The sequence below is a fragment of the Trichosurus vulpecula genome, chromosome 1 (genome assembly GCF_011100635.1).
Source record: "Trichosurus vulpecula isolate mTriVul1 chromosome 1, mTriVul1.pri, whole genome shotgun sequence".
NCBI lineage: Eukaryota > Metazoa > Chordata > Mammalia > Diprotodontia > Phalangeridae > Trichosurus > Trichosurus vulpecula.
Genome location: NC_050573.1, coordinates 471,529,453 through 471,556,412, shown reverse-complemented (window position 1 = coordinate 471,556,412; position 26,960 = coordinate 471,529,453). Strand labels below are relative to the sequence as shown.

The following is a 26,960-nucleotide window of genomic DNA, read 5'->3' as shown; positions in this document are numbered from 1 at the left end:
AGTCTTTCTGATGTCAGGCTCAGCACTCTATCCACTGTTCTACCCAGGTGTCCTTAAGAGGCACAGCTGGACTGAAAATAAGGATATCAAGCTTAGCTCTTGGGAAAGCTTGGGCAAGTCACTTAACCTCTTTGAGTCTCAGTTTACTTCTGCATGATGTGAAGGGATTAGTTTAAATGGATTTCTGTGGATGTTCCCATTTCTAAAGTCCTTTAACTTTTTTTGTGGCTGACTTCAAAATCTTCATTTCTTGTTCCTTCTCTTCCAAGCTCCAGATTGGCATTTCCAACTACCTGCCAGACTTCTTCCTTTTACCTTAATCAACATGTCCAACAGTGATTTTATTCCCTTGTTTTCTATTAACAATAGAAAATGCCTATTCTCTTTGACATTCCTATTTTTGTAAATTTTATTGCCAATTTTCTATTCATAGGTTTGGAACCTTGAAATTAATATGTTCAGTTTAATATTTATTAAGTCCCTACTATGTACAAAGCATTGTGTGTCTTGAAAATCTAAACCTTTAATCTACCCTCCAGCCAGTCACCAAGTCTTGTTAATTATACTCTCCAACTCTTATGCACAGTGTGCCGCACACAGATTAAATGAATAAGTGAATGTTGAATGTAGTGTCCAACTTCTCCACTTTTTTTTTTTGTTTTTGGAGTGGGAAAGGCAGGGCATTTAAGTGACTTGCCCAAGGCCACACAACTAGCATCAAGTTTCAATCTGGATTTGAACCCAGGTCCTCCTGACTCCAGGGCCAGTGCTGTATTCACTATGCCACCTAGCTGCCCCTTATACCCTTCTTTTCATTTCTACAACAACCACCTAGTTCAGCCCTTTATTGCTTCTTATTTGGACCATTGGAATAGCTTATTAACTGGTCTCCAGTCTTCTGACCAGTTTCCCTCCAATACATTTTACACATTGGTGCCAAATCAATCTTTCTAAAGTCTCGCTTTAATCATGACAGCCCCTTTCTCCAGAAACTTTAATGGTTCCCTGCTTCTGTGCAGTAAAGTCTGTACTCTCTAAAATCTGGGGCCATAGACCACTACTGTCTCTGACATATCTTATCCTTTACTATAGCCAAACTGCCTTGAACCACACTTTTTGCATTTTGTTTTAGTTTATTCAGTTTTTCCATACCCATGATGCTGCAGTTCTCTCTTTCCATCACAATAATCCTACTCATCTTTCATGGCCCATCATAATTCCATCTCTTCTACCATCTTCTCCAATCTTCTTAACCCAAGTGATTTTTCCACTGTATTTCTATTGTATTTTGATACCTAACTGATTAATATTATACTATGGTTGTTTTTGTTTGTTGTATTTTTGCAACTAAATTAAAACCTCCTTCAAGAAAAGAAGCTTTTCATTTTTGTATCCCCATAATGGAAACTGTAGTGGTTTGCATGTATCAGTAAACTATATTGGTAGTTGTATTCCCCAGCATATTTCATTGTAACAACAGTAACTTTCTTCATTTTATCTTTTATATAAATTGAGGTGTACTTTTTTATATAGGTTAATATTTATCGTCTAGTTACAAAGGGATCAGTTGAAGAAGATATTCTTGAAAGAGCCAAAAAAAAGATGGTGCTTGATCATCTAGTAATTCAGAGAATGGACACAACTGGGAAGACTGTACTACACACAGGTTCTGCTCCTTCAAGGTAGATATTTTATAAGCAGAAAATGTAAAGTCTTGATAGCATCAAATAGTTGAGCTGGATTGTAATTTTTACATAAATTTTCATGGATGTTTATAGTTATGCACGTAAATATTTAAAGAAGTGTTTTTACATATTGAATTAATTTGTTTATATGTGATTCATGGTTCATTTTTTTCTGCTTTAGTTCTACACCTTTTAATAAGGAAGAGCTATCAGCAATTTTAAAGTTTGGTGCTGAAGAACTTTTTAAAGAACCTGAAGGAGAAGAACAAGAGCCTCAGGTAAAGAGAACTTAACATATAGATTTTATGTGGGAGAATGTATGGCCTCACTTAAATTCCCAAGATTAAAACATTCTTTCTAATTATAGGAAATGGATATTGATGAAATCCTGAAGAGGGCTGAAACTCATGAAAATGAACCAGGCCCATTAACTGTAGGAGATGAATTGCTTTCCCAGTTTAAGGTATGTTTCTTATTTTTGAAGCTTTTTTCTTTTTTAAAGAAAAAATTTACATGAAAATCGAGTGAGTATCATTTGGAATAGTGGTAAGAACACCATTACCAGAATTCAGGAGACCTGGATTTAGTTCTTAAGTGGCAGTGCTTATAAGGTGCCTACCGTGCTGATAGGAGATACATACCATACACTGGTCAAATTGAGAGGCCTAGTTTTCCTGGAGGAGGGGAAGGCTTAGTTGGGGCTAGGCACTTTGAATATTATATCCATCTTCAAGTATTTGAAGCTATCACGTGGAAGAAAAAGATATTTATTCTCTCTTGAAGCAAAGGATAGAATTAGTACCAATCGGTTTTGAGATGGAGAATTTGGCTTGGTGTTTAAAAAAAAAAGCAAGTTCCTATTATTAGAATTGTTAAACAGCAAAATGTTTTGCTTTAGAAAGCAGGGAGATATATGAATGAGATCTTCCAGCATAGAGATACTTTTTAGGTATAGGTTAGACTAAATGATCTTTGGAGACTTGCGATTCCATGATGTTGGGTAAATTATATAACATCAGGGGGCCTCATTTTCCTTATCAACTAATTGGCTGCTTAAATTCCCTGTCAAGTCTGCCATTTTGTGATTAAGATCCATAGTTTTTCCTTTGTCATATTTTTTAAGTATATTTTTTCTTTTCATCTTAGTGTGCCAGGAAGTAAAAGTATATAACCTTCTGAAAGTCTAAAAGTTTTCAAGTAAGAGATTCAGAGGTGTCACTTTTTTTTCTCAGAAATCTGAAATAAATCAGTCATGTAAAGTAGAAAATAGCTATTATTGTAGGCATATATCCCCTAAATGTCAATTGGTACAATATTGCAGGTTTTTATAGGGTAACATATGTACCTAACCTTAAAAGAAAGTTAAGTGTCATTCTTTATTTTTTTTAAAAATATTTTATTTTTTCATTCAGCAAAAATTCATCTTCTCACCCTCTCACCCCAATTGAAACAAAAGAAAAACAAAACCCTGTTACAGACATGTATTGTGAAGCAAAACAAATTTCCACATGGGCCATGTCCAAATATGGATGTACGTAGAAAAGAAAGACAGAGACTGAGAGGGAGAGAGTGTTTCTTTGGCTATTCACCTTTCCATCAGGAGATGGGTAGCTTGTTTCATTTAGTCCTCTGGAATCATAGATGATCATTTACATTTTTCAGAGTTCCTAATACTTTCACATTTGTTTGTCTTTTCTATATTTTTGTCCTAGTGTAACTTTTTCCCCTAGTTCTGATCACTTCACGTTAGTTCATACAAGTCTTCCCAGGTTTCTCTGAAAAACATACTCTTCATCATTTTTTAAAGCACAATAGTATTCCATCACATTTATTTACTATAACTTGCTTAGATATTTCCCAATTTGCAGGAACTCCTTAAATTCCTGTTTTTTGCCACATTGAAAAGAGCTATAAATATGTTTGAACATCTTTAGAGTCTGCTTTGCTTAGGACTCATTCTTTCTTTAATCTACCCTCCCTCTAATTCCTCCTTCTTTGTCTCCTATTAACCTGTTGAGTGAAATATTTTCTACACTCCATCCTGTGCGCATGTATTCTTCCCCCTTTCTACCAGTTCAGATGACACTGAGGTTCAAGTAAAAGTCATTTTTCTCAACCCATCTTATTGTTTGTCTATTTGTGTACCCCTGGTTATGTGAGACAATTTTCCCTAAACTTATTTTCCTCCCTCCCTTCCCTGTGTATTCCTCTTCCCCCTTTTTTCCCAGGCCTTCTGTCTATTTAGATTCCTTCTATTACCCCTGATGATGATAGGTTCAGGGGAATACATATATCATCTTCCCATATTTGAATGTAAGTAGTTTACCCTTGTTTTGGTCCCTTATGATTGTTATTTGAGTTTACCTGTTTATAAAAGTTACTCTTATCATCTGTGTTTGAGCTTCAAAGTTTTATATAGCTCTAGTATTTTCACCAGGAATGCCTGGAAGTCTATTTCATTTTACCCCCATATGATTATACTCAGTTTTGCAGGGAAAATTATTCTTGGTTGTAAGCCTATATCCTTTGCTTTCTAGATTATTGTATTCTAAGCTCTCCACTCCTTTACACTCCTGGCTGCTAAATCATGTGTAACTTTGATTGTGCCTCCTTAATACTTGGGTTTTTTTCTTTCTGGCTGCTTGCGCTATTTTTACTTTGACTTGAAAGCTCTGAATTTTCACTTTAATGTTGCTGCTAGTTTTCCTTTTGGGTTTGGTTTTGGTTTGTTGTTGTTGTTGTTGTTGAGAAAGTGACCAGTGGATTTCCTCCATTTATTCTTTGGTCTCTGGTTCTAAGAGATCTGGGTGGTTTTCTTTTAAGATTTCTTGAAAGATGATATGTAAGCTCATTTTTTTGTCATGATATATAATCTATTGATTCTTAAAATTATTTTCTACTTGATCTGTTGTTTTTGCTATGAAATATTTTATGTATTTTCAGTCGTGTGACTTTTTTTAATATTTCTTTTTGTTTCAGGGAGTCAGTGACTTCCATTTGGTCCATTTTAATTTTCAGGGAGTTGGTTGGTTATTTCAAGCTGTTATTTGCCTTTCCAATTCTTTTTTTTTCCATAGTTTTCAATTCTTTTCTGTTTTTCCCCTCAAACACTCATTTCTTTATTAAAAGAAGTGTTTTAAATTCCCCTTTTATCTGTGATTTCAGTTCTTCCAAAAATTCTAATTGACTTTGTGTCCAAGTGTGTTTTTCTTTGAAACTTTTCTGTAAATGTTTTCTTGGAACATTGACTCTTGTGTTGTTCGAGGACCTCAGGGAAAGTCAGGCTGGAGACTCAGAGGCTTTCATTGCTCCCAGGGCAAAGTGTAATTGCTGCCTCTTTGGTCTGATCTCTACAATTTGGATCTGAGCCACAGTGGACAGCTACTGGACTCAGACACTGTCAGGTAGTTGGGAAGCTGGGAAGGTTCAGAGTGACAGAATTATAAGTTTCTCTTTGGTCTGGGAATCCTGCCTTCGTTTTGCTCTGGCAGACTTCAGATAGGGCTAGAAGCTGAAACTAAAACCCTACTCTGATCCTAAGATCAGTTAAACCACTGTTACTGTCTTCTGAACTTGCTTCTGTCTTATATTTCCTAAAGAGGAACACAGGACCCTTCTTCAGTCCACCCTTCATCTGCAAACCAGAACTAAGCAGTGAGCAAAGCTGCCAAATGGCACCTGTTCCCATTTCAGTGCTCTGGTATTGGTCTGGGGTTGACCTAGAGTCCCCTCTTCTCCTGTGGCACAGCCTCTCCCTAGGTTGGACTTCTTGTGCATTGCTCTTAGCCAGACCCTACCTGTAGTCTCCACAGTGTTCTTTGTCTCACTCCCTATGTTCACCTGGGTTAGCAAAATGACTCTGATTTTTTTTTAATTTCTTCATTAAGATTTGATCTTGTGCATTTAGTAGATTTGTTTGGTGGAATTTGGAAGGACTTCAGTGAATTACTTTCTGCTACTCTGCTTCTTGGCTCTACCTCCCAAATGTTATTCTGTATAGACAAAGAAGCAGTGTTTTACTGTATATCAGAAATTTTAAGCACCCGATGAGCTTTAAATAGTAGCCTATGATAAGAGTCCTAATTTCTAGCTCTGCAAAATGCTGTAGTCCCAAAAAAGTATTTAACTACCATTTTCTTGATCTATAAAATTAAGATCCCATCACCCTTCAGCACTCCCCTCCATTCAAGATGTAAACTCCTTGAGAGAGGCAACTGTTTTTTTTTAACTTTTTTTTTATGTCCCTTCAGGTAATAGTGCCATGCACATAATTGATGCAAATAAATAAATTAATATTTTTTGAATTGAGAAATTACTTGACCCTGATTTCTAGATGATATTAGAAAGGTAGAACACTTCCTCTTGAGGTAGGAAGATGGGTCTAAAGCATACCTCATATACTATGTGGTTTTGGGCTTAACCTCTTTAATCTTGAATTCCATCACTTGTGAAATGCAAATTATTATCTGTAGCACTTAGCTCACAGGACAGTGGTGAGGATCAAATGAGATAATGTATGTAACGTGCTTTGCAAATAAAATAGTGTTTTGAGCACTCAGTTGGAGAGAGGGAGCATTTTATAAATGGTAGTTACTGTAAATCCACACTAAAATTAATATAGATTTTAATTCTCATACATAGAAGAAACTTTATCAGCAGTAGGTTTTTTAAGTTGTCTTAGTAAACATGTTGAATGGTGTTAATGTTAGTATCAAGGGTCTCTTTATTAAGTATACCTAACTAGCCCCCGATAGTTTAGGTTTAATATTGAAATGAAATATTTTCATTTAACATTTAATTAAAGAAAGTTAGCCAGAGCATAGAAAGCCTGTTCAGAAGGGAGACTTCTGCTTTTATTTTGCATCAGTTTCTGCCCTGCAGAAGTACATATAGTTAGTAAGGTAGGGTATAGTAACTCACCCAGATTTGGCTATTAACTATTCTAATCTACATACTGAGGGAAAAGCTGGTAGGTATTGATCCTATCATACCCCACTCCTCTGTTGCAAGTTTCAAAAGATCTTCTAAAGAAATTTCCACAATATAAAGGGCTTTAGGATTTTTACTGAACTTTCCTAGTCTTGCAAATGCAACAACCTGTCAAAGGCTGTCCCAGGGAGAGAGGAGAGAAACTAAACTAAAAAGATAGCAAAAACAAAACAAGACAAACAAAATTTTTACCCCTCCAAAGGAGTGACCACAAACATAGAAGAGAACAAAAACTAGGAATCTTAGACTTCACCTTTCCTCTTTAGAAGGATGAAGTTCTTGATATCAACAATCTGGTACCACATCTCTGCAGATGTAAGGCAGTGGCAATGAGTTGGAATAGCACCAGCAAAGTTTGACACCTTAGATGTCATCACCAGTTCTTTATGTAAAATATGGTCATTGGTTCAAAGTAGAAATATGCAATGAAAATTTTTAAAAATAACATTTTAAATCTGTTTATTAGTGTAATATGATAACAAAGGATAAGAAAAATATATTTCTGATTCAATTATAAAGCAATAAAGTATAGGAAAGCAAAATTTGTAAAATAAAAAAAATACTAAATACTGTACCTAAGGATAACCCTAAACTGACATAAGATGAAAAAACATCATTATGATTGTATAAATTTATCAGTGTAAACTTAAATGTCTTCTCTTTCTTTAAGACCCAACTTATACTGTCGGATGCAGAAAGTTTTGTTCATATCTCCACAAATTTGCATGTTCACATTCTCACACAATGAACCAAGTGATTATCTAAGTCAGTAATGCTTTAAGTGTGATATTGTTGTCCTTGCAATATTTTTCAATAGCTGGGCTAAAATAAGTTGAAAAGCAGTACTCAAAAAGAGCTTTAATCACCTATGCTTTCTTATTTGACCACCAGAAAACTAGAAGTGATCAATGATTTGTAGCCTCTATGAGCACAAGTATTGCAGAACCAACAAAGAAACATTGGTTTTACCTCCCTGTAGAAGTGTTAGATGAGGTGATGCTTAGACACTTTAAAATCAAGTTAATTTTTTTTTCTATTTTAGAAATTTAAGTTCTAGAAACATCCTTATCTAGAATAACCTCGTTTCATCCACAATAAAATTTTGTGGATCAGTGTATCCACTTTCTTGAGTTATTTTCATCAAAACACCATTTTAGTTTAGTTGTTACAACCTCATCTGTGTTGACCACCTCTCCAATAATTTTAATACTATCCAACTGAACTTAATTTTTAAAGTGATCAAACTAACAAAAGCTTTCAGTAAAAAAAAAAAAATTTCTTCACTATCCACTTGATTTCAGTTAGCATTCACTGTCTTATTTAAATGTTAAGCTTTTGTCTGAATGGCTGTCCTGCTAAAAGGAATGCTACTTTTGATTGTGATCTTCAATTCATACAGTTAATGGATTGCTACTACCAATCTAAGCACGTTATTTCTGTTATTGTAATACTTCTTTTATTTGCAAACCACAGAAAGCTAATGCAACTTTGCCTTTTCCTTTTATTTTACCTATGTGTTTTATAATATTTTGTATCATGAATTCAGGCTTTCAGACTGCATCTTATTTCAGAGTTACTATGACTGTTTTTCAAATGCATGCGAGTTTTTTTGTTCTAACATGATAACACACCTCTTCATTTTTGCACTGGCAGTATTTCCATTCACAGCATTCTTTTCTTGTCCATTTTTTAAAGGCTGCTTTAAAAAATATTAGCACAACCATTGGCAATATGGCATATAGCAGGACATTATGTCCACACTAGATAATAAGCAAGGGCAGGATGATGACCCATTAATTGAATTTTGGCTCTAATATATCCTGGTAACATTTTCTAATCCACATTAATTCCATTATTTTAATTAACATCATTTGTAACCTCACTATAGCTAAGAGGTCATAAGCCTCTTACATGCCACCTGTTCCAGTATCTGAGTTCATACATCTGGTGTTCCCCTTGCTTACCCACCAAAACCTCCCCTTCCTTGGGAGCTTTATCAAGGGGATGATTGATACCTGGCTTTGCCTCTTGAGTGGCCTCTGCAGAGGAACTGCCCCATTTCCCATAAGGGCTGGATAAACACCTTTCCTCACATTTTATCCAGGGCTAACAAGTTAAGTAGGGATCCCCTTTCTTCCAGGTACATATAGTAACAATTTTTACAGGTTCAGACATTCAGCATTGTCATATAGTGACAATTTGACTTCCCTCATGCTATTAGAAATCAAGACATCTTCTAAAAATACCTGGTCCTTCCCAGACCTGTTGTTGGAAAGCATTTTCTCAGTGAGAATGGAAGTCTGCTAGCAGAGGGAACCTGAACTATTTTTCCTGAATATACAAAGTCCTCAGAGGGGACGAGAGGTTTAATAAATGATTATTGAATTGAAATCAGCTAGTAATTTTTGTCTTGAGACTTGTTTTTTTAATTTAGAATTTTTACTCTAGTATATTGTGTAATATTTGTTAAGGAGATTAGAGAAAAATAGAATCTTAGACTTTGAAGGGGCTTTGGAGATTGCATAGTCAAGCCCCCTCATTTGATAGATTATAAAAGAGAAGCCCGGAGAAGATAAGGTCAATTTATGATTATACTCATGGGAAAAACAAACAAACAGTGCTTCCCTAATATTAAGTAGCTATAATTATTTTGTGAATTCCTCCAATGATCTTTAAAAACTTTTCATTTTTATCAGGTAGCCAATTTTTCAAACATGGATGAAGATGATATTGAATTAGAACCTGAAAGAAATTCAAGGAATTGGGAGGAAATCATTCCAGAAGATCAAAGAAGAAGGCTAGAAGAAGAAGAAAGACAAAAGGAACTTGAAGAAATATATATGCTGCCAAGGATGAGAAACTGTGCAAAACAGGTAATCTTTTCATGTAAAATATGTATATATTGGATATAGTAATAAACCATACTTGGAATATCTTTTTGTGACTTGGAAATATTTATGAATTTTATGATAACTAGATAAAAATGGAACATGTATGTATGTACATGTACATGCAGTTCTAAGAATATAATTATTTTGGTTACTTAGAAATATTTGCCACCTTGAAATTCCAGATTAGCTTCAATGGAAGTGAAGGCCGGCGCAGCAGAAGTAGAAGATACTCTGGATCCGATAGTGATTCAATATCTGAAAGAAAAAGGCCAAAGAAACGTGGAAGACCAAGGACTATCCCACGAGAGAATATTAAAGGATTTAGTGATGCAGAAATTAGGCGGTAAGATTAAATAAGACCGTTTTGATTCAACTTGACATTAATACAGGGTACACCTAAAATAACATCAGACTCTCCCATCTTTCCAAAGGTCAAGTTCAACTTATGCAGGAACTGAATTTGTTAACTAAGATTTGTTTCACAAGCAGTTTTGTGATTCTGCTTCTGTGTGGTACTGGCCTTGCATTTCATCCTATTTATGTACTATTAGGTTATTTAAAATGCGGAATACCTTACTTAATGTTTTTGGTCCCATAATGTAGCTAGCTTAAAAACTGTCACTATTTTGAGTAATAAAAGTATACATTGACACAATAGTTTTCTTCATCCTCTACTGCCTTTTTTGATAATCTATACCATTCTTGAGACATTAAAGAAGCCAGCACATCTTTATTTTTATGAAGGGATAAATTACTCTCATACTTTTTCTATAAACAATACAATGAATTTTTTTAAGAACCATGTTAATTAAGATATTTGAGTTGAGAGTAGCAATTGGGAAGTAATGTCAGATAGCTATGCAGTATACAGTGGAATATCCCTTCAAATATGTTCATGTATGTGCAAATGCATTTCTTTAATGGTAGTGGGGAAATAACTGTCATTTTCATTTATGTAATCTTCTTTGGATTTGAAGTTTGTAAAAATGTTTATTCGCTTCTGTATTTTCAGAGTTTCTATTTATTATTTCTATTAAAACCATTGTAACCTTTTTCTTTTAAATTATAGACATGACATAAAGTTCTCCATCAGAAAGCTAAAGTGCTGCAGCTATTATTAAAGATACTTTCATGACTATTTGAGTGGTTGGATCCTTTCTTTAGAAGAGGCATTTGACCCTTCTTCCTTTCCATAACCACTCATATGTTTTTGTTTTTAAATAAGATTTCCATTTTTCAGTATTGGTGTCACCTCATAACTTGGAATTCAAATCCTTGAGTAATTATCAGAATTCTTTCCTTTCATCTTGACTGTATCAAGGGAGTGTTAATATGCTTGTCACCCACCCTGAATTCATTGAAGCTTCCATTTCCTATGACTTAATGTCTAGCTCTGAAAATTTTTTTTTGTTTTGTGAAAATAATAAAATAATTTCTGAAATAAATTTTAGCTTCTATTGTTTTATTTGTACTGGTTTCTAAAATTAGTATAAGACTGGGTTTTTAAATATATATATATATGTATATATATATCCAACGTATTGGGGGGCCATTCTTTTTTTTTTTTTGCATTGTCCATTTAATTTGTTCATTCATGATAGCAATACTTTTATTTTTTCCATTAATAAGCATTTATGCCCACTGTTTCTATAATGATATATGTTTTTAATAATGAAGTTTAGTTGAGCACACATTTAAACAGCAATTATTTTCTGTTAGGTTTATCAAGAGTTACAAGAAATTTGGTGGTCCTCTGGAAAGGTAAATGCAATTATCCTTGAAGTAAAATTTACTGTTTCCAAATAGATGGTTATATTTGTTTTGTTCAGAAAATTTGTTTTTTTTTTGTTATAGATTTAGGGGTTTCATTTTGACTTATTTTGAAAAAAATAATCTTTAGAACCTTTTCCTCACCATTGGGAAGACTAAATGATGCATTTTAATTTCTAAAATTTATTCCAGCTCAAAATTCTGTGATTCTTTAGAAAATCTAGTACTATCCTTATTTGCATAAGTTTGCTATGCAAATCTTACCAACATTTCAAACTGAAAAGCCTTTGGTTTTTCTGAGCTGGCCTGTTGACTTCAGTAATAGTCAGTGATTTGAATATTCTTTTCCCTTTTCTTAGCCAACTACTGCTAAAAATTTAATTTTGGTCAAACTGTTCACTAAATGCAGGAAATTATATATTGTATTCTGATTACATTTCTTTGTTCAGGTAAAACATTGCATTTTAATAGTTAATTTTCATTTGATTCCAGAAAACCTACTTGAGTGTTATTCATTTGAACAAACTGTTTGCATAATATTTGTATTAATGTCTTGTCTATTCTTGGGAATCAAAAATGATATAAGCTGTCAGTTTATTTGATTATTAATTACCTTTTTAACTTTATCATATTTATCAGAAATGTTAACTGTTTCTTATCAGTTCATTTAAAATTGTCAGGTGGTTCATAATCTCCAGATGAGAAAAATGGCATTTTAACAAGTGACAAAAATCTTAACCACCCCTTTAACCTTGAAGATATTATACTATATTACTATGCTAGTGGGAGAACTATACTTCCCATTAAATATTCCTGTGGCTTATTTTATTCAGGTTGTGAAGACTAGAATTTATAGGATCTTAACCAGAGCTAGAATAGAGTGTTACTCTTCTCTACTCTTTCCTTGAGATCATTTATATAAAACTCCTGTATACTTTAAAGTTCAATATAAATGGCAGCTATTGGTGTCGCCTACAACCTATTATAATATACCTGATAAATCTTTTGCTGATATTTTATTGCAGATTAGATGCGATTGCTCGAGATGCTGAATTGGTTGATAAGTCAGAGACAGACCTCAGAAGACTAGGAGAGCTGGTGCATAATGGGTGTGTCAAAGCTTTAAAGGATAGTTCCTCTGGACAGGACCGAACAGGTATAATGTTAAAGAACTATTGGAAGTTTTTTTTTAAATGCAAAAAAAATTAGATATTTGATCATAATTCTTATTAAACTTTAATTAGAGTAATACTAAGTACTTAGCATGTTTTCTTTAGAAAAATTTTAAAATTCCATTGTTCATTAAATGCTTCTTGCCATCAGAAGAGAGTCATAGATTTTTGTTTCATTGATTAAATGAGTCATTTATTTCATTGAATTTTCACTGGTCTATACATACTATATTGCCTTGACCCTTATGAATGGCACACTTATGACATAACTACTTGAGATCCTGTAAAAGGGGGAAAAGGAGAAATGGATCACATTATGGGGATAACAAGGAATGATGTCATTTATTGATATTATTCATACCAAGTATTCAATTATGTTACAGGTGCCTCAAATTGCCCAACATGTGTTCTTCAGAGGCTAACTTTTGCTTTTATTTAAGTTAGTTTCATTGAGAGAACCAAGTTGATTTATGATCTCATTGATGAAATGTTCCCTTTGACAGTGCAGATAGCAACCCATCCAGACCTGTATATCCTGTGTAGTTCCTTTTCCATGTCATTCCTTAGGCTAGGGGTCCATCCATCATGCTAAGGTTCTTTTTTTCCTATCTCATGATATCAAAAGTATCTTAATGATACAGGTCATACAGCAGTTACCTTTAATTCCTACCACATGACCAGCCCTCCTTTTTTGTTTGTACATTGTTTTGATGACACCTACTTCTTTATAACTCTTTATTTGTTATATGTTGCAGCTTGATTACACCTACCATGTGCCTCTCCTTTGCCCTATGTGATACACATTTAATTCTTTGAAGACTACTATAATATAACCCACAACCATACAATAATAATTGTCAAATATTTATATTAAAAAGTTTGGCTTTAATTTCAGAAAGAAGTTTGGAGTCATTAAAGTTGAAAAGGACCCATCTTTTCAATATTGGATCAGTTTCATCTATTTGCAGTGTCTGTCCAAAGCAAATATGCGTATGAATGCCAGCTATACAGATTGTCCATTTAACTACATGTCATAGCCTTGACAATATGTATTCTCGATCTATTTGATTTTTCCTGTTTAGTAATTTCAGAACTTATCAAGGAGATCTTACAATGATGAAACCAGAAAAAAGTAATCTCCAAGTAGGAGCTTCTGCAAGGCCAGTAGGGAATTTATATAGATTTAAGATAACCAATTTTGAATTTATAAGTTTTCTTGTACTTTAGAAATTTACTGAGTTAAATAAGGTTCTATTATTGGGCTCTCCAGGGCTCAAAATTTTCCCCAACATATTTCCTAGATTCTTTCCATTGGTCTTAGCAAAAGAAAGAAGAGCTGCTCTTGGGTGGCATGAAAGACAGAAGCGCAGAGCATGAAGCAGGCTACATGGTGTTGAGAGAGAGTAGTTGATAAAAATGGCTTTAAGAAGTGCTAAATGTTGCATATTCTGACAGTTGTCATGTGCTAATAGATAAGGTTCCACTATGTGGTAGTTTTGCTTAATGATTTTTTTTTTGTTATAAGAGAAAGTCCTTTGGGTGGTGTTGGGAGTAATATACAGTTATGACTGTGGGGTTAAAAACAAAAGAAAAAACAATAGGCATCCAGAAAATTTAAAGAAAAGAAAATGGTTATAAAAATTATCCAAGTCTCTGTTCTCATCCTTTAGCATTGATGAAACTTGTTATCACTTACTTAAATATGTTGAAGATGGCTGGGAGTAAGTTAGCTTAGATTAGTTATTCATCTCATTCTATTTAAAGGATTTGAAATGTAAATCTACTGAATATTGAATGATTTTATTGCAAATTATATTTTTTTGAAGAATTCAAAAATGGCAGCATGAAACGAGGCTATTTTAATAGATATAATCCTGTCTTTTTTGGTGCATAAAATAATTTAAACAAATTTTTGAGTGACATGTATATTTTCTGTCTCTGTGAGGCAATTTGAATAAAATGGCAAATTAGTAGATGGTTAAATTAAATGAAATAAACTGTAAAATCTGTGAATTAAAAATAAAATATACAGGATTATTGCAAAACAACACAGCAGATCAGTTTGTGTTCTTTACTTTGTAACATTGTTTAATCAGAAAATGACTTCTTTGTGAAACTAATTAAATGAGGTTTTGAGAAATTTTTTTTCTCTGTATTACAGGACTCTTGCTATTTGAACACAGACCTTTTATGACAGAACCTTGTAAGGAAACGCCTACTGGTTCTTTTTTGTTGTTGTTGTTGTAACTTTATTTTATTCCATTAACAGGAATTTAATTTTCCTCTCTCCTCCTGTTGAAAAAAAAAAAGAAAGAAAACAAATCCCCATATTTGCCAAGTCTAAAAATATATGTCTCATTCTCAGTCAGTATTTAAGTGCCTGCTATGTGCCAGGCACTGTTCTAAGCACTGGGAATACAAAGAAAAGCAAAAAAAAAGTCTACCCTCAAGGGGCTGACAGTCAAATGGTACAAACAAAAAGCGAAACATATGTGCAAAGACACTATATACAGGATAAATAGAAAATAATGAATAAAGGCACTAGAATTAAGAGAGATTTGGGAAAGGCTTCCTGTAGAAAGTGGTATCTTAGTTGAGACTTGAAGGAAAGAAGCTAGGAGGTGACTTTGAATGCAAAACAAAGGATTTTGTATTTGATCCTGGAGATGATAGTGGCCACTGGACTTTATTGAGTATGAAGGTGATATGATCATACCTAAGTTTTAGAAAAATAACTTTGGGAGCTGAATGGAGGATAAACTAGACTGGAGAGAGACCAGTGGCAGGCAGACCCACCAGCAGGCTGTTCCAGTAGTCCAGGCCTTCAGGTGATGAGGGCCTGTATCATGGATCAGGAGGATAAAGAGGGATATCGTGGAGAGATGTAGCAGAGGTGAAATACAGTCTTTAGCAACAGATTGGATATTGAGGGAAGAGATAGTAAAGGACTAAGGATGATGTCTAGCTTGCAAGCCTGGGGACTAGGAGGATGGTGGTGCTGTCATTCTGTATCACCTCTCTGTTTATCATAGTTTTTATTATCAGTCCTCTGTAATTATGATTGGTCATTGAATTGAACAAAGTTCTTAAGTATTCCAAAGTTGTTTGTCCTTACGGTGTTGGTTTTGTGTGAGTTGTTTTCCCATTTCTTCTCACTTAATTTTACATCAGTTCATACATGTCTTCTGGTTTCTCTGAAATCATTCTTTTATAATTTGTATTGGTTTAATAGTACCTCATTATATTAATTTTGCCATAAATTGTTCTTTTGAGTATGTTATCTTTGTATTGATTGCTATACTTTGTATCCTATAAAATTATTATGTATCATCATATTATATATAATTATATCATAAAAATTTACTTTTTTTAAGGTGGTAGACTTGGAAAAGTGAAGGGTCCAACATTCCGAATATCAGGAGTACAAGTGAATGCCAAGCTAGTCATCTCTCATGAGGAAGAATTAGTACCATTGCACAAATCAATTCCTTCAGATCCAGAAGAAAGGAAGCAGTGAGTGTTTCCCTCAGTTTAAAATTTTTTTTAATAATTAATGGTTTGTATATGTATCATAATCTGTCTTTCATGATGATAGATCTTAGTTTTAAAATTGAAATAAAGCATATTTTTAATGGGGACCATAATCTTGAAAAAATTTCTCTTATATAAAAATAAAATAAAGTGACTTAATAAGAGTAATTAATTTTCTTGCTAGGTATACCATCCCATGCCACACAAAGGCAGCTCATTTTGATATAGATTGGGGCAAAGAAGATGATTCCAATCTACTAATTGGTATCTATGAATATGGGTATGGCAGCTGGGAAATGATTAAAATGGATCCTGATCTTAGTTTAACACACAAGGTATGTATGTTTCAACATTCTCAATTCACATTTTGAATTTTTCTTTGGTATTAATGTAACTCTTACCTCTTTGAATTGAAGCTTTAGATTAGGAGTCAGGATATCTACATTCTAGTCCTTTCGTTGTGAAGAATCTAGATGGTGTAGTGGGTAGAATGCTTAGACGCTTTCTGTTTGTGTATTCCTGGGAAAATTCCTTGACTTTTCTCAGCCTGAATTTCCTCATTTGTAAAATGGGGATAATTGAGCACCTACCTCCTAAAACAGGATATGGACCCAAGCAGGCCTTTTTGAATCCAAGGCCATTATAATGTCCTACTCTATGACATGTCTGATATCCAAGTTCTCTCCAGTTCAAAAATTTTCTTTTTTATAGCAAATTCAGGGCAGGAATACTTAACCTTTTTATAAGTTAGCAACCCCTTTGGCATTCCAATAAAGGCTATAGACTCCTCAGAATGTTTTTAAATGTGTGAAATTGAATACATGGTATTATAAAGAAACCAATTATTTAAATACAGTTATCAGATTTTTAAAAATTCTTCATGTCCCAAGAACCCCTTACTCTAAATACATTTTTAAAAATTTTAGATTACTAAACTTTAAAAATGGGCTTTTGGTAAATACTTTCCATTTTCTAATGCCAGAAAAAAATTGACTTTTTCTTCAAAAGTTCAGAATAATTATTTTAAAAATTAAGTGCTTTAAAATTTTAGGTTACTTGAATTTTCCTATGTACCAAGGGCTAGAAGCAAAATTGGTGCTAATGAAAGGAAGAAAATTTAATCTCACAGGTATCACTGATATTCATGGGATGAGACCTATGACTAAAATATGACTCTAAGAATGTATACACCATTAAAAAGAAACAGAATACTCAAAAAATGGGGCAACATAACATTATATGTTAGGAAGATTTATTTATGTGAGGAAAATCAGAAGCCAGAGCAGGGAACAGTATAGTGGAGAATATCTCAGGTAAAGATCAGTAAAGGCAAAAACAGAACCGATATTGTCATTAGAATAGACTTCTCTTTTCTCTGCCAATGATTTGGACAAAACATGGGTTGCATGTTTACCAGAAGTGCAAATGACGTAAATATGGGAAAATTAACTAACATCTTGGTTATCAGAGTTGGGATACAGAAATACTTTGCTGGGTTAGAATATTGGGTTGAGCTGAATAATATGTAATTTTAATGGAAATAAATGTAAAGTCTTCCTGTTGGGTTAAATTCATCTCACAAATATATAAGTTGAGGGAGACATGATTAGAAAGTAGTTTGAAAAAGATCAGAGAACATTAGTAGATTATAAACTCGATATGAGTCAATAGTGTGTAACTTGTCATGTAAAAAAAAAAAAAGAAAGAAATATGACTGAATTTCCTGCCTTGATTAAACACTTTCCTAACTTTCTAGTCACAGAGGATCAAAAACTAGGAAGTCAGAAACATAATACTCAGGAATAAGATGGTAGTACTAGTATGCTTTTTGGTGGTGTGACCACATCTGGAATATTGTGTTCAGTTTTGAGCATTTTGCATTTTAGGAAAAGAGGCAGGATGTTAGCTATATTCAGGTATTTAAAGAGCTGTCACCTTGAACCAGGGATTAGACTTGTTCTTACCTAGCCCCTAGGAGCAATAGATAGACATTAGGAAGAGTTAAGATTTATGTTGGGGATAAGGAAAAAGCTTTTTAATAGAACTATCTAATATAATTTCATTTTGAATTGTCAGAGAGGGAAAAACTTAAGGTTTTTAAATTTGTATTAAAATCAAAGAAAACAGACGTTCATAAAGTTATTTACTAAATCCCTGTTGTAAAGCTCTCTGCAAAGTTCATGCTGTGAGATCTCCATATAGGTGATATCATCTATTACTATGTTGAGGAGGCTATACATACATAGACACTGTGTATGGTCATTGCACAGTGTAATAATTAAACTTTTTTATATACAATCTGAAAATTTATAGTGAACTCTGCTTTATAGTATCACATCAAGGGTCCAGTTAAAAGTCCGTCCTTCTATGACTGAAAAAAATAAAGGAATTTTACACTAGTTCTCTCCTCTTCTGGTTTAATCTAGTGATCTCTTTTCTTTCCATTTTGAAGAGTCTTTAGAAGAGTAATATCATTGTATCTTTGAGGAAATTCTTTTTATTTGTTACGTTATTTAATGCTTTATATTCTTTGAGAGTTCATTCCCAGGAAACAGTCAGGAGCTTTCCTATCCTGTGGAGAAGTGCCAAAGCAGATTTTGCACACCATCTTTTTTTTTTTAACTTCTGTATAAGTGATGTTGCTGCGTAGAAAACCAAATGACACAATACATGTAAAGTTTTTTGTAATCATTAAGGAACTACATAAATGTTAGCAATTATTATTGCTGCTGTTATTATTCAAAAGTCAATATGATGAGACTTTTAAAAGTTAGTTACTTTTCAGATTCTACCAGATGATCCTGATAAAAAACCCCAAGCAAAGCAGTTGCAGACCCGAGCAGACTACCTCATTAAATTACTTAATAAAGATCTGGCAAAAAAAGAAGCCCAGAGACTTTCTGGTGCAGTAAGTACAATTTGTTTACATTGGGTTTCTACATATTTGATCAAAAGTTTTATCTCAAGTGTAATTTTTCTTGTTTTTCTCATTTTTGTCCTTTTATTTTTAATATCTCACTTCCATCATGAATCCTAGGACAGAGAATAGTAGAAATGGGATATCTTATAGCTGGCTTCTTTATAGGTGGGTGTTGTGGTAGCATGAGAAGGCAAGGGTTTACATTTAGAGAAACGATGGAGATTGGAAGAAGGTAGCTTGTGGGAGCACTGCAGAGGAAAATTTAGGCAAGAGGTCATGAAGATGTTAGTCTTGGGGAAGATGAAGTGCCTAGAGGTGGGATAGGATTATTAAAAGAGAGATAGGAAAATAAACTATGTAATTTTCAGTTTTGTCCAAGACTATAGTGGCAACAAAAGGAAATTCATGACACTTGGAATCATTTTCCCTGTTACTTTTGATACATGCCCAGGGGAAAAGTGGACCAAATTTCTTCACTCTTTGAGTATAGAAATAATTACTATTAGTATTTATAGTTTAGATTTGAGGAGTTATTAATTGAATTCCACATAATTTATTTCTCCATTATCTCTGTGGATTTGTTTTTATGATTTCTCGTTACTAAAAAAATTAAAAGTGGGTATAAATATTTGTGGTGTCTCACTATTTTGAGCTTAATAATGAATTAAGTTCTTCAAAATGGAATCTAGAGAATTGATTAATATAAAAGTGAAATCCTTATTTTTAGGGAAATTCAAAGAGGAGGAAAATAAGGACTAAGAAGAATAAAATGGTGAAGTCTGTTAAAACGAGAGAAGAAATAAGGAGTGATTCTTCTCCGTTGCCCTCAGACAAATCCGATGAGGATGATGACAAGGTGAGAATATTTTTTAAAATTACTGAACTTTTTATGCCCTTTTAAAGATATTTGATGAGTCTTGTATTGATTATTTAAATTAATAACCTGAGTTAAGGCACCTGCCATGGTTTTCCCACATGGGAATTCTCTTTATGACTCATATTTCATGGCTCAATTTATTCAAAGTTCTACTCTCATTAAAGTCTTTTCTTTCAAATATTTGCCGTTTGAATTCTTTTTCTTCCTAGTTCATTATGAATATTTGATGGAACTGCTTCATTTTATTACAAGAAAAGCTTGCATGTATCAACAGGATTTGAAGTCCTTTTTTATTCAGATTCCATATTCCTGCAAATGCCCTTTATTGTAGAAGGGATTATTAATTTTTAAATAGTTAGCTATTGCTGAGACTCGGTTAGTAATATGGTGCAAATTTTGCACTTTGCAGGATGAGATCACTTCTGTGAAACATCCAAATAGAAAAGTAAAAGCAGAAAAAGACAGTGAAGAAAAATCTGAGCCAGATGTTTGTGTAAAGAAGGAACAAGAAGAAAAAAGGGAAGCAAAAGAAAAGGAAAATAAGAGAGAACTTAAAAGGGAGAGAAAAGAAAAGGAGGATAAGAAAGATATAAAGGAAAAAGATATTAAAGAAAAAAGAGAAAGCAAAATAAAAGAAGCTATGCAGAAAGACAAAGACATAAAAGAAGAAAAGGTATGATAATCACATTATGGAACTTTAAAATATGGAAACTGAACAAAATATTCACATTCGGGGAAGAAATGCTGTCCAACAATTCCTCCAGTATTTTAGTTGTGGTGAAAACCTTTCCCTTAAAGATATTATTATTTCCACCTCCAGCAGAGAAGAAAAGCAGTTTGGAAACAAATTGATAATATGTCTTTAACAATATAAAAATAATACATGTGTAGTATTGTACAGTTAAAACACTTTGCATACATTGTCTCATTTTAATCTTCACAACAATCCTATTAGGTAATACAAGAATTACTAGCAAGTGCATTATTATCCTATTTTTACAGATGAGTCCATTTGAAACTTAGGTTATGTGACTTGCCAAAGGTCATTTAATATAGAACGTAATTATAGGAAGTTTACACATTTTCTTCATTTTAAATGTCCTCAATTAAATTTGGGGAAGGTAGGATTTTAAGAAATTTAATAAGGATAAGTACTATTGAGTCTAAAGTTTAAAAAGGTACATTTTTTGCTACAGTCAATTTTCTAGAATTATTTTTTTTCTCCTTAGCTCAGTGAAACCAAATCTGATAGCAAAGAAAAATCTAAGAAATCCACAATTTCAGATGCTCCAGTTCATATCACTGCAAGTGAACCAGTTCCTATATCTGAGGATTCTGAGGAGCTGGACCAGAAGACATTCAGTGTTGTAAGTACAGGCTTTCTATCAACATTGAGTTATTTTAATATTATTTCAGTTGAAACTGTATTTTTATAATTTAGGTCTCTGTAGTTTGAAGATTTAAAAAAACTATATTAGAGTTAAATTGAATAATGCTGTAGTTCAAATTTTTCCCCATCATAATGGCATTTATAACATTTACAAAAAGTTTTTTCATAGGTCACTTTCAGTAAGGACATGAAATATATTTTATTGAATTGTTCCCTAATTCTAAGATCTTATGTTTCTTAATTATATCATTTGTCATTTAAAATAGTCTTAACACGTCACTTAAAATATCATTTATTATAAATAGAATTCAAGATAAAAAAGAGTGCATCTTGGATTGCTCCCTAAGGGAATTTAGTTAGGCTGTGTAAAAGTTGCCTTACCTACAAGACAATCTGGGACGTAGACCCTAAAGATAGTTTTCATAAGGATTTGTTGTGCTCTGCTATCTAAATATGTACTATCATGTCAAACAAGACTGCTTTGACATAAATGTTGTGAAATGATAACATCATGAAGGAAACAAAAAAGGTCTAGATGCTGTAAAAAGCAAGGAACTGATGAACCTAAGGGTTTGATGAACATTGTCTTTCTTTGGTTCTATCAGCTCTTGTGTTCCACTATCATCTCTGGAACTCCCAAGTCTGGAGATCCATTTCCTTTCACTTATTTCAGCCAATATTTATTAAGTACCTGCTAGCCTCTGTATTTACAACCCTAGTTCAGGCTTCCTTCACTTCCTACTTGGACTGTTGCAATAGCCTCATAATTGGTCTCGCCAATTCAGTTTTCTTCCCTCTGAAATCCATTCTCCGTATAGCTCCCATAGTTAATATTCCTAAAGTGTCTGATTTTGTCACTCTGGATTAAGAAGCTTTAGTGTTCCCAGCCCTGCGCGCGTGTGTGCGCACGCGCACACACACAGTCTGCTAGGTATCCATGGCAGGTAGTATTTTATCTCCAGCCTCCATGTCTTTGCACAGGCTGCTGTGTATGCCTGGAAGGTACTCCCTCTTCACCTCTTAGAACCCCTCCATGTACCACTTCCTTCAAGAAATCTTTCTCAGTTTCCCCCAATTGTTATCACCCTTAACACTGTATTTATTAGACATATATCCTATATTTATTTATCTGTGAACATATTGTAACAACATCCCACTAGAATGCAAACTCTTTGAAGTCAGGAAATCACTTTCATATTTTTTTTTAGTATTAATAGAGATCATTAACTCATATAGTTCTTTCTACCAGCAAGAATTTGTAGCTGATATTTCCTGATGGTCAACAGAATTGATATCACCTCTAACTATAATAATTTTATCCAGAAGTTCATTCGGTGTAAATTAATTTCCAATACAAGAGTCCAAAAGAACCCAGAAAGCACCTTAGCTAGTAAACATTTAACTTTACTTGCTAAATAGAGAGAGATGCTACCGACCAACACTGGACTAAAATATAAATTTTTCTGTAAAATTTTTGAAGAAGAATGACTGATAATCATGAGCAGCAGCATGTCATCAAGTAGAGGAAAAGCAGTGGAGGATGACTTCAAGAGAGTAAGGCAAGATAGCTAACTAAGCAAAGTCATCCTATGGGGTTTCAAGAATGAACATGGAAGGGGGATGCCAAAACAGAAGAAAAATGGCAAAAGATTGTAAAAACCATTTCAACAAACTTTTTTCCATTAAGACACCTTTTTGGATTTTGACATCATGATGCTTATAGAAGAAGGGAAGTAGGAATGGCGCTAGGAGAACAAAGACCAAAAGAAAAAAAAATAGCCAGATTAGACCAAGTATATACAGAAGAAAGCTATACTGCCGGCAATATAACTCTGAAAATACTGAGGAACCAGCATACAAGGTTTCTGGAGGAGAAGATGCTAAAGGCATGAAAAAAGTCTCAGAATTTATTAATACTGAAAAAAGATGATCAAGAGAACATCAGTAGTGACCTGTATGCTTACTTTCTTGTTTTTATAGATTTGTCATAAGTCATCTATACATGAGTCTAGGGTCTCCTTGTTAAGGGTATTAGTAGGAAATAAGCAAGCATTTGCAAGCAGAGTAAACTAATGTCATGTCACATGGTAGTTGCCATATCACAACTGACTTCAAGATGTACAGAATATAAGATCCCATTATGCTTTTTAATTTATTGATTACCAAAAAAAAAAGCATTTTATCCTGCAAAAGAAAATACCACCTTACAAGAGTTTTTCCAGCAAGGTATCTTCTTTCCATACATTAAGATCACTGAAGACTCTTTGGAAAAGAATTCGCTATTTGATGACCTTTTGATAATAAATATCAGGCAAGGCATAAAACAAGGGATGTATACCACAGTGGATTTCAGTACAAAATCTGAGACAAGGAGGATTCACTGTGGATGGGGAGGTCTTCCAGATGTTCTTGTTTGCAGATGACATAGTGCTGATTACATCAAGCCCTAAGACATCGCAGAGTCTTTTGGAAGATACCTACATTCAAAGGACTTAGACATATTTCCACATAGGAGAGACCAAGAAGATGAAGAAAGTCTTCTGTTCAGATTTCAGTATTCATTTAGGCACACACTTTATAAAGCTTCCTTACAGCGTGCATGTATGTGTATGTGTGTGTGCATGTCTGTTTATATTTATATTTGGGATAGACCATGTAACTGGAGACTGAGGTTAGGCCATAGTTAAAAAAGGAATAGAATGGGCTGTCTTGCTTCCAGCAAATTAATGAATTTTTTACCAATCCTAAGCTTTCCATAAAAGCAAAGGTTTGTCCATCTATAGTAACATTTTATCAATGTTACTATATGATAGTGAGAATACTAGTGCCTCCTAGAAGTGAAGATGAATGTCACAATGAAGAGCCTTTTCCTGGAGGCTGCAACACATAACCACTGAGGAACTTTGAAGAACAAGACTAAAGAATATGATCAATGAATTGTATAGTAGGAAGAGAGGAGGTACTTCACAGATGGCTAAAAAGCTCTACTTATACCCTCATAATATCTTGAGAAATTGATGCAGGTCTCTAGTATGCTGGGTGGACCTCCTATAGTGAACTTTTGGACAAGAGTTACATAGGATGTGCAGGCATTGATGAGTTGTTATCCTCATTGTTGAAATTCACTCTCAAATTCATGGGATCATAGATCCATTTAAATATTTTCTAGTAGATTTTAGTGTTATCTGAAGCCAAAAGGGAAGAGGGGATGGAGAGGTACCTGCAATTTTTTTTCTTAGCAAAATTTAAGTTCATTTGACCAGCAATGCCATTCCCCAGGTGTATATCATTCATAGTCTACATCAGGGGTGGGGAACATGTGGCCTCGAGGCCATACGTAGCCTTGGTCCTTGAGTGCAGCTTTTTGACTGAATGCAAGTTTTACAGAACAAATCCTTTTATTAAGGGAATTTGTTCTGATAAGTTTGTATTGAGTCAAAGGGCTACACTTTAGGAGCTAGAGGGGCATATGTGGCCTGGAGGCCACAGGTTACCCACCGCTGGTCTGCTTCATAATCTACTTCCTGCTTTATTGATCTAGTTGCTTACAGGACACTGTTGAAGAAAAATGGAAAACAGGCATAGTCCTGTCTCACTGTGAATTCATATTGTCCAAATTCTTTTGGGTTCTGGTTCAAAGGATTTGTAGCTAGAAAGTACCTCAGGTGTCATCTAATCTCATTTTACAAACAGGAACTTGAGGCTCAGAGAAATTCAGTGACTTGCTCAAGGTCCTGAATTCGGGTAATTAGTAACAACTGAGATTTGAATCCACCTCTGACCTGAAATCCAGCATTGTTTCCACTGCGTCATAGTTGTTGCTACCTTACAACATTCTGTCTTCATCCCTATCATTCTTATCATAATACCTGCTACTGTTCTGAAATTTAAGAAACCCATTGTGAGTTATTGCCTCTCTGGCCTCCTTACTTCAGGTAGCTCTGTGTTTATACTTATGCTCTCTTCTTGTTTTCTCATCTCGTAAGGTGAGGTTGGCCACCTTCCTTTCACTTGTGCCTTAGATTTCATAATTTCCCCTCTTTTGCTCTTTCTCATTTGTTCTTTGGTGTTAATCTTTTAATTCTGATTTTTCTTCTTCTTTCCTTCACTATCAAGCATATTTAGGCAGTATTTTATTTCTCCTTCATTTTCTTATCAACCATTGATTAATTAACCCCCTAAAATCTATTTTCTTTTTTCTACCTTTTACTGATGCTTTTCTCTCAAAATTTAAATTTCTCCCTTTTTGCCAAATTTAATTCAACAAATATTCATTAAGTGCCCCTACTGTACAATGTGCTGGGCACCAAATCTAAGTGTCCATTAGTCCACACAAATGAAGATAGTATATTCCCTATCTTATCTTTGTTTTCTCAGTGGTTAATAATTTAGGGTTGTCCTCATCATCATTTTCAAATCCTATGCCTATTGACTTCTCATTAGCCACTTTCTTTATTCACATTTTGGTACAATAGAATAGACATAGATAATAGCCGGATGCCATACCATTTGTGAAACCACCAAAATATAATGATCATCTCCCTCACATAGAACTTTGCTCTGCTATTTTCTCAAATACTCATCTTTTAATATTGTCATATGCCCCTATTAAGCTATATGCTCCATGAGGACAGGGACTATGTCTTAGATAAATTGTGTATCTCCCTTAGTGAATAGTGCAGTGTGTTGCACAAAGTATGTACTTGATAAATTTTGATGAATGGCATTGAATGAAACTGGATAGGTTCAAAGGGCTAATTCTAAGGTTTGGAGAGGTAGTCAGACTTTACTACCCATTCCACCCCATTTAGCAGCCAGTGCTCTAAAAATGAATAAAGTTCATGCCAGCACCCATTACTGCCATGCCATTAAAAGGTGAAAGCAAAATCTAAGTTACAGTTCGTGTACATTCCAGTGGCTTTTTATGATTTTTTTTATGACTTTGATAGCTACACTTCCCAGTAACAGTCACCTACATTTTAGGAATCTAGTCTAAAAAAATCTGGTATCTGTCTTATATTGAACAACTTCAGTCCCTGTAACTGTACCATAAGTCTCCAGTGTGCCAAATGGTGTAGAGTTTGTGCCCCTAAGATAGCTCATACTTAAATTGGTGAACTCTCCATCGACCAGAAATTCTGCTGTGGTTGTAGTTTCAGTCAGTTATGGCATGAGGGCATTATTTACATGCTGAATCCTGGATTCACAGATACTATAGGCCAAGACATCATCTGAGTAGTTTTTTTTTTTTTCCTTGAAGTGGCTTGACAATTAGAGCAGCTTCAATGATTAGTACTAAAAGGTTAAGCACCTTATTAGGTCATTTCTTCATCTGGTGTACAATCTGGTGGATTGCACAAATAAGTGTAATTCTAGAAGAAAAAAATAATTACCAAGAGTATAATGCTATTTGACTCACTACCAAAATTATAAGAAGGAAAGTACTTTCTAGGTTGTCACCTAGAAAGAATCCCTTAAAGACCTTGACTCAGAGATCTTGGACAGTGACAGCAGCAGTTTCAGCACAATTAGGTAGCTTTTAATTGGCATTTTGCCATGGTAATTTTTGAGCAATATAGGTATTTATCCTATTTATTAATTACATATAGATTTTATGATAGGAATAGAAGCATTGTTTTCTAACATACATCATGATATGAATTTTTACCATTGATTTTCATTTCTTTGAAAGGATATATACTTTAATTATTGTAGAAAACTGAAGATCATTATAT

At 33.9% G+C, this 26,960-nt stretch overlaps 1 protein-coding gene across 4 annotated transcripts in view; it reads left to right on the top strand.

The window, feature by feature from the left end:
• CHD1 (chromodomain helicase DNA binding protein 1) overlaps nucleotides 1–26,960 on the top strand; it is a 125,094-nt gene that overhangs the window by 82,758 nt on the left and 15,376 nt on the right. Inside the window, exons 20-33 of one of the 4 annotated variants that reach the window (XM_036768285.1) lie at nucleotides 1,534–1,682; nucleotides 1,867–1,963; nucleotides 2,053–2,148; nucleotides 9,371–9,547; nucleotides 9,748–9,908; nucleotides 11,285–11,326; nucleotides 12,361–12,491; nucleotides 14,669–14,710; nucleotides 15,882–16,020; nucleotides 16,223–16,373; nucleotides 18,824–18,946; nucleotides 19,686–19,814; nucleotides 20,245–20,508; nucleotides 21,065–21,202. In XM_036768285.1, the coding sequence (XP_036624180.1) occupies nucleotides 1,534–1,682; nucleotides 1,867–1,963; nucleotides 2,053–2,148; nucleotides 9,371–9,547; nucleotides 9,748–9,908; nucleotides 11,285–11,326; nucleotides 12,361–12,491; nucleotides 14,669–14,710; nucleotides 15,882–16,020; nucleotides 16,223–16,373; nucleotides 18,824–18,946; nucleotides 19,686–19,814; nucleotides 20,245–20,508; nucleotides 21,065–21,202 (1,839 nt within the window). The remainder of the gene's footprint in view (nucleotides 1–1,533; nucleotides 1,683–1,866; nucleotides 1,964–2,052; nucleotides 2,149–9,370; nucleotides 9,548–9,747; nucleotides 9,909–11,284; nucleotides 11,327–12,360; nucleotides 12,492–14,668; nucleotides 14,711–15,881; nucleotides 16,021–16,222; nucleotides 16,374–18,823; nucleotides 18,947–19,685; nucleotides 19,815–20,244; nucleotides 20,509–21,064; nucleotides 21,203–26,960) is intronic. The other 3 variants (XM_036768291.1, XM_036768294.1, XM_036768302.1) reach the window with 3 other exon arrangements.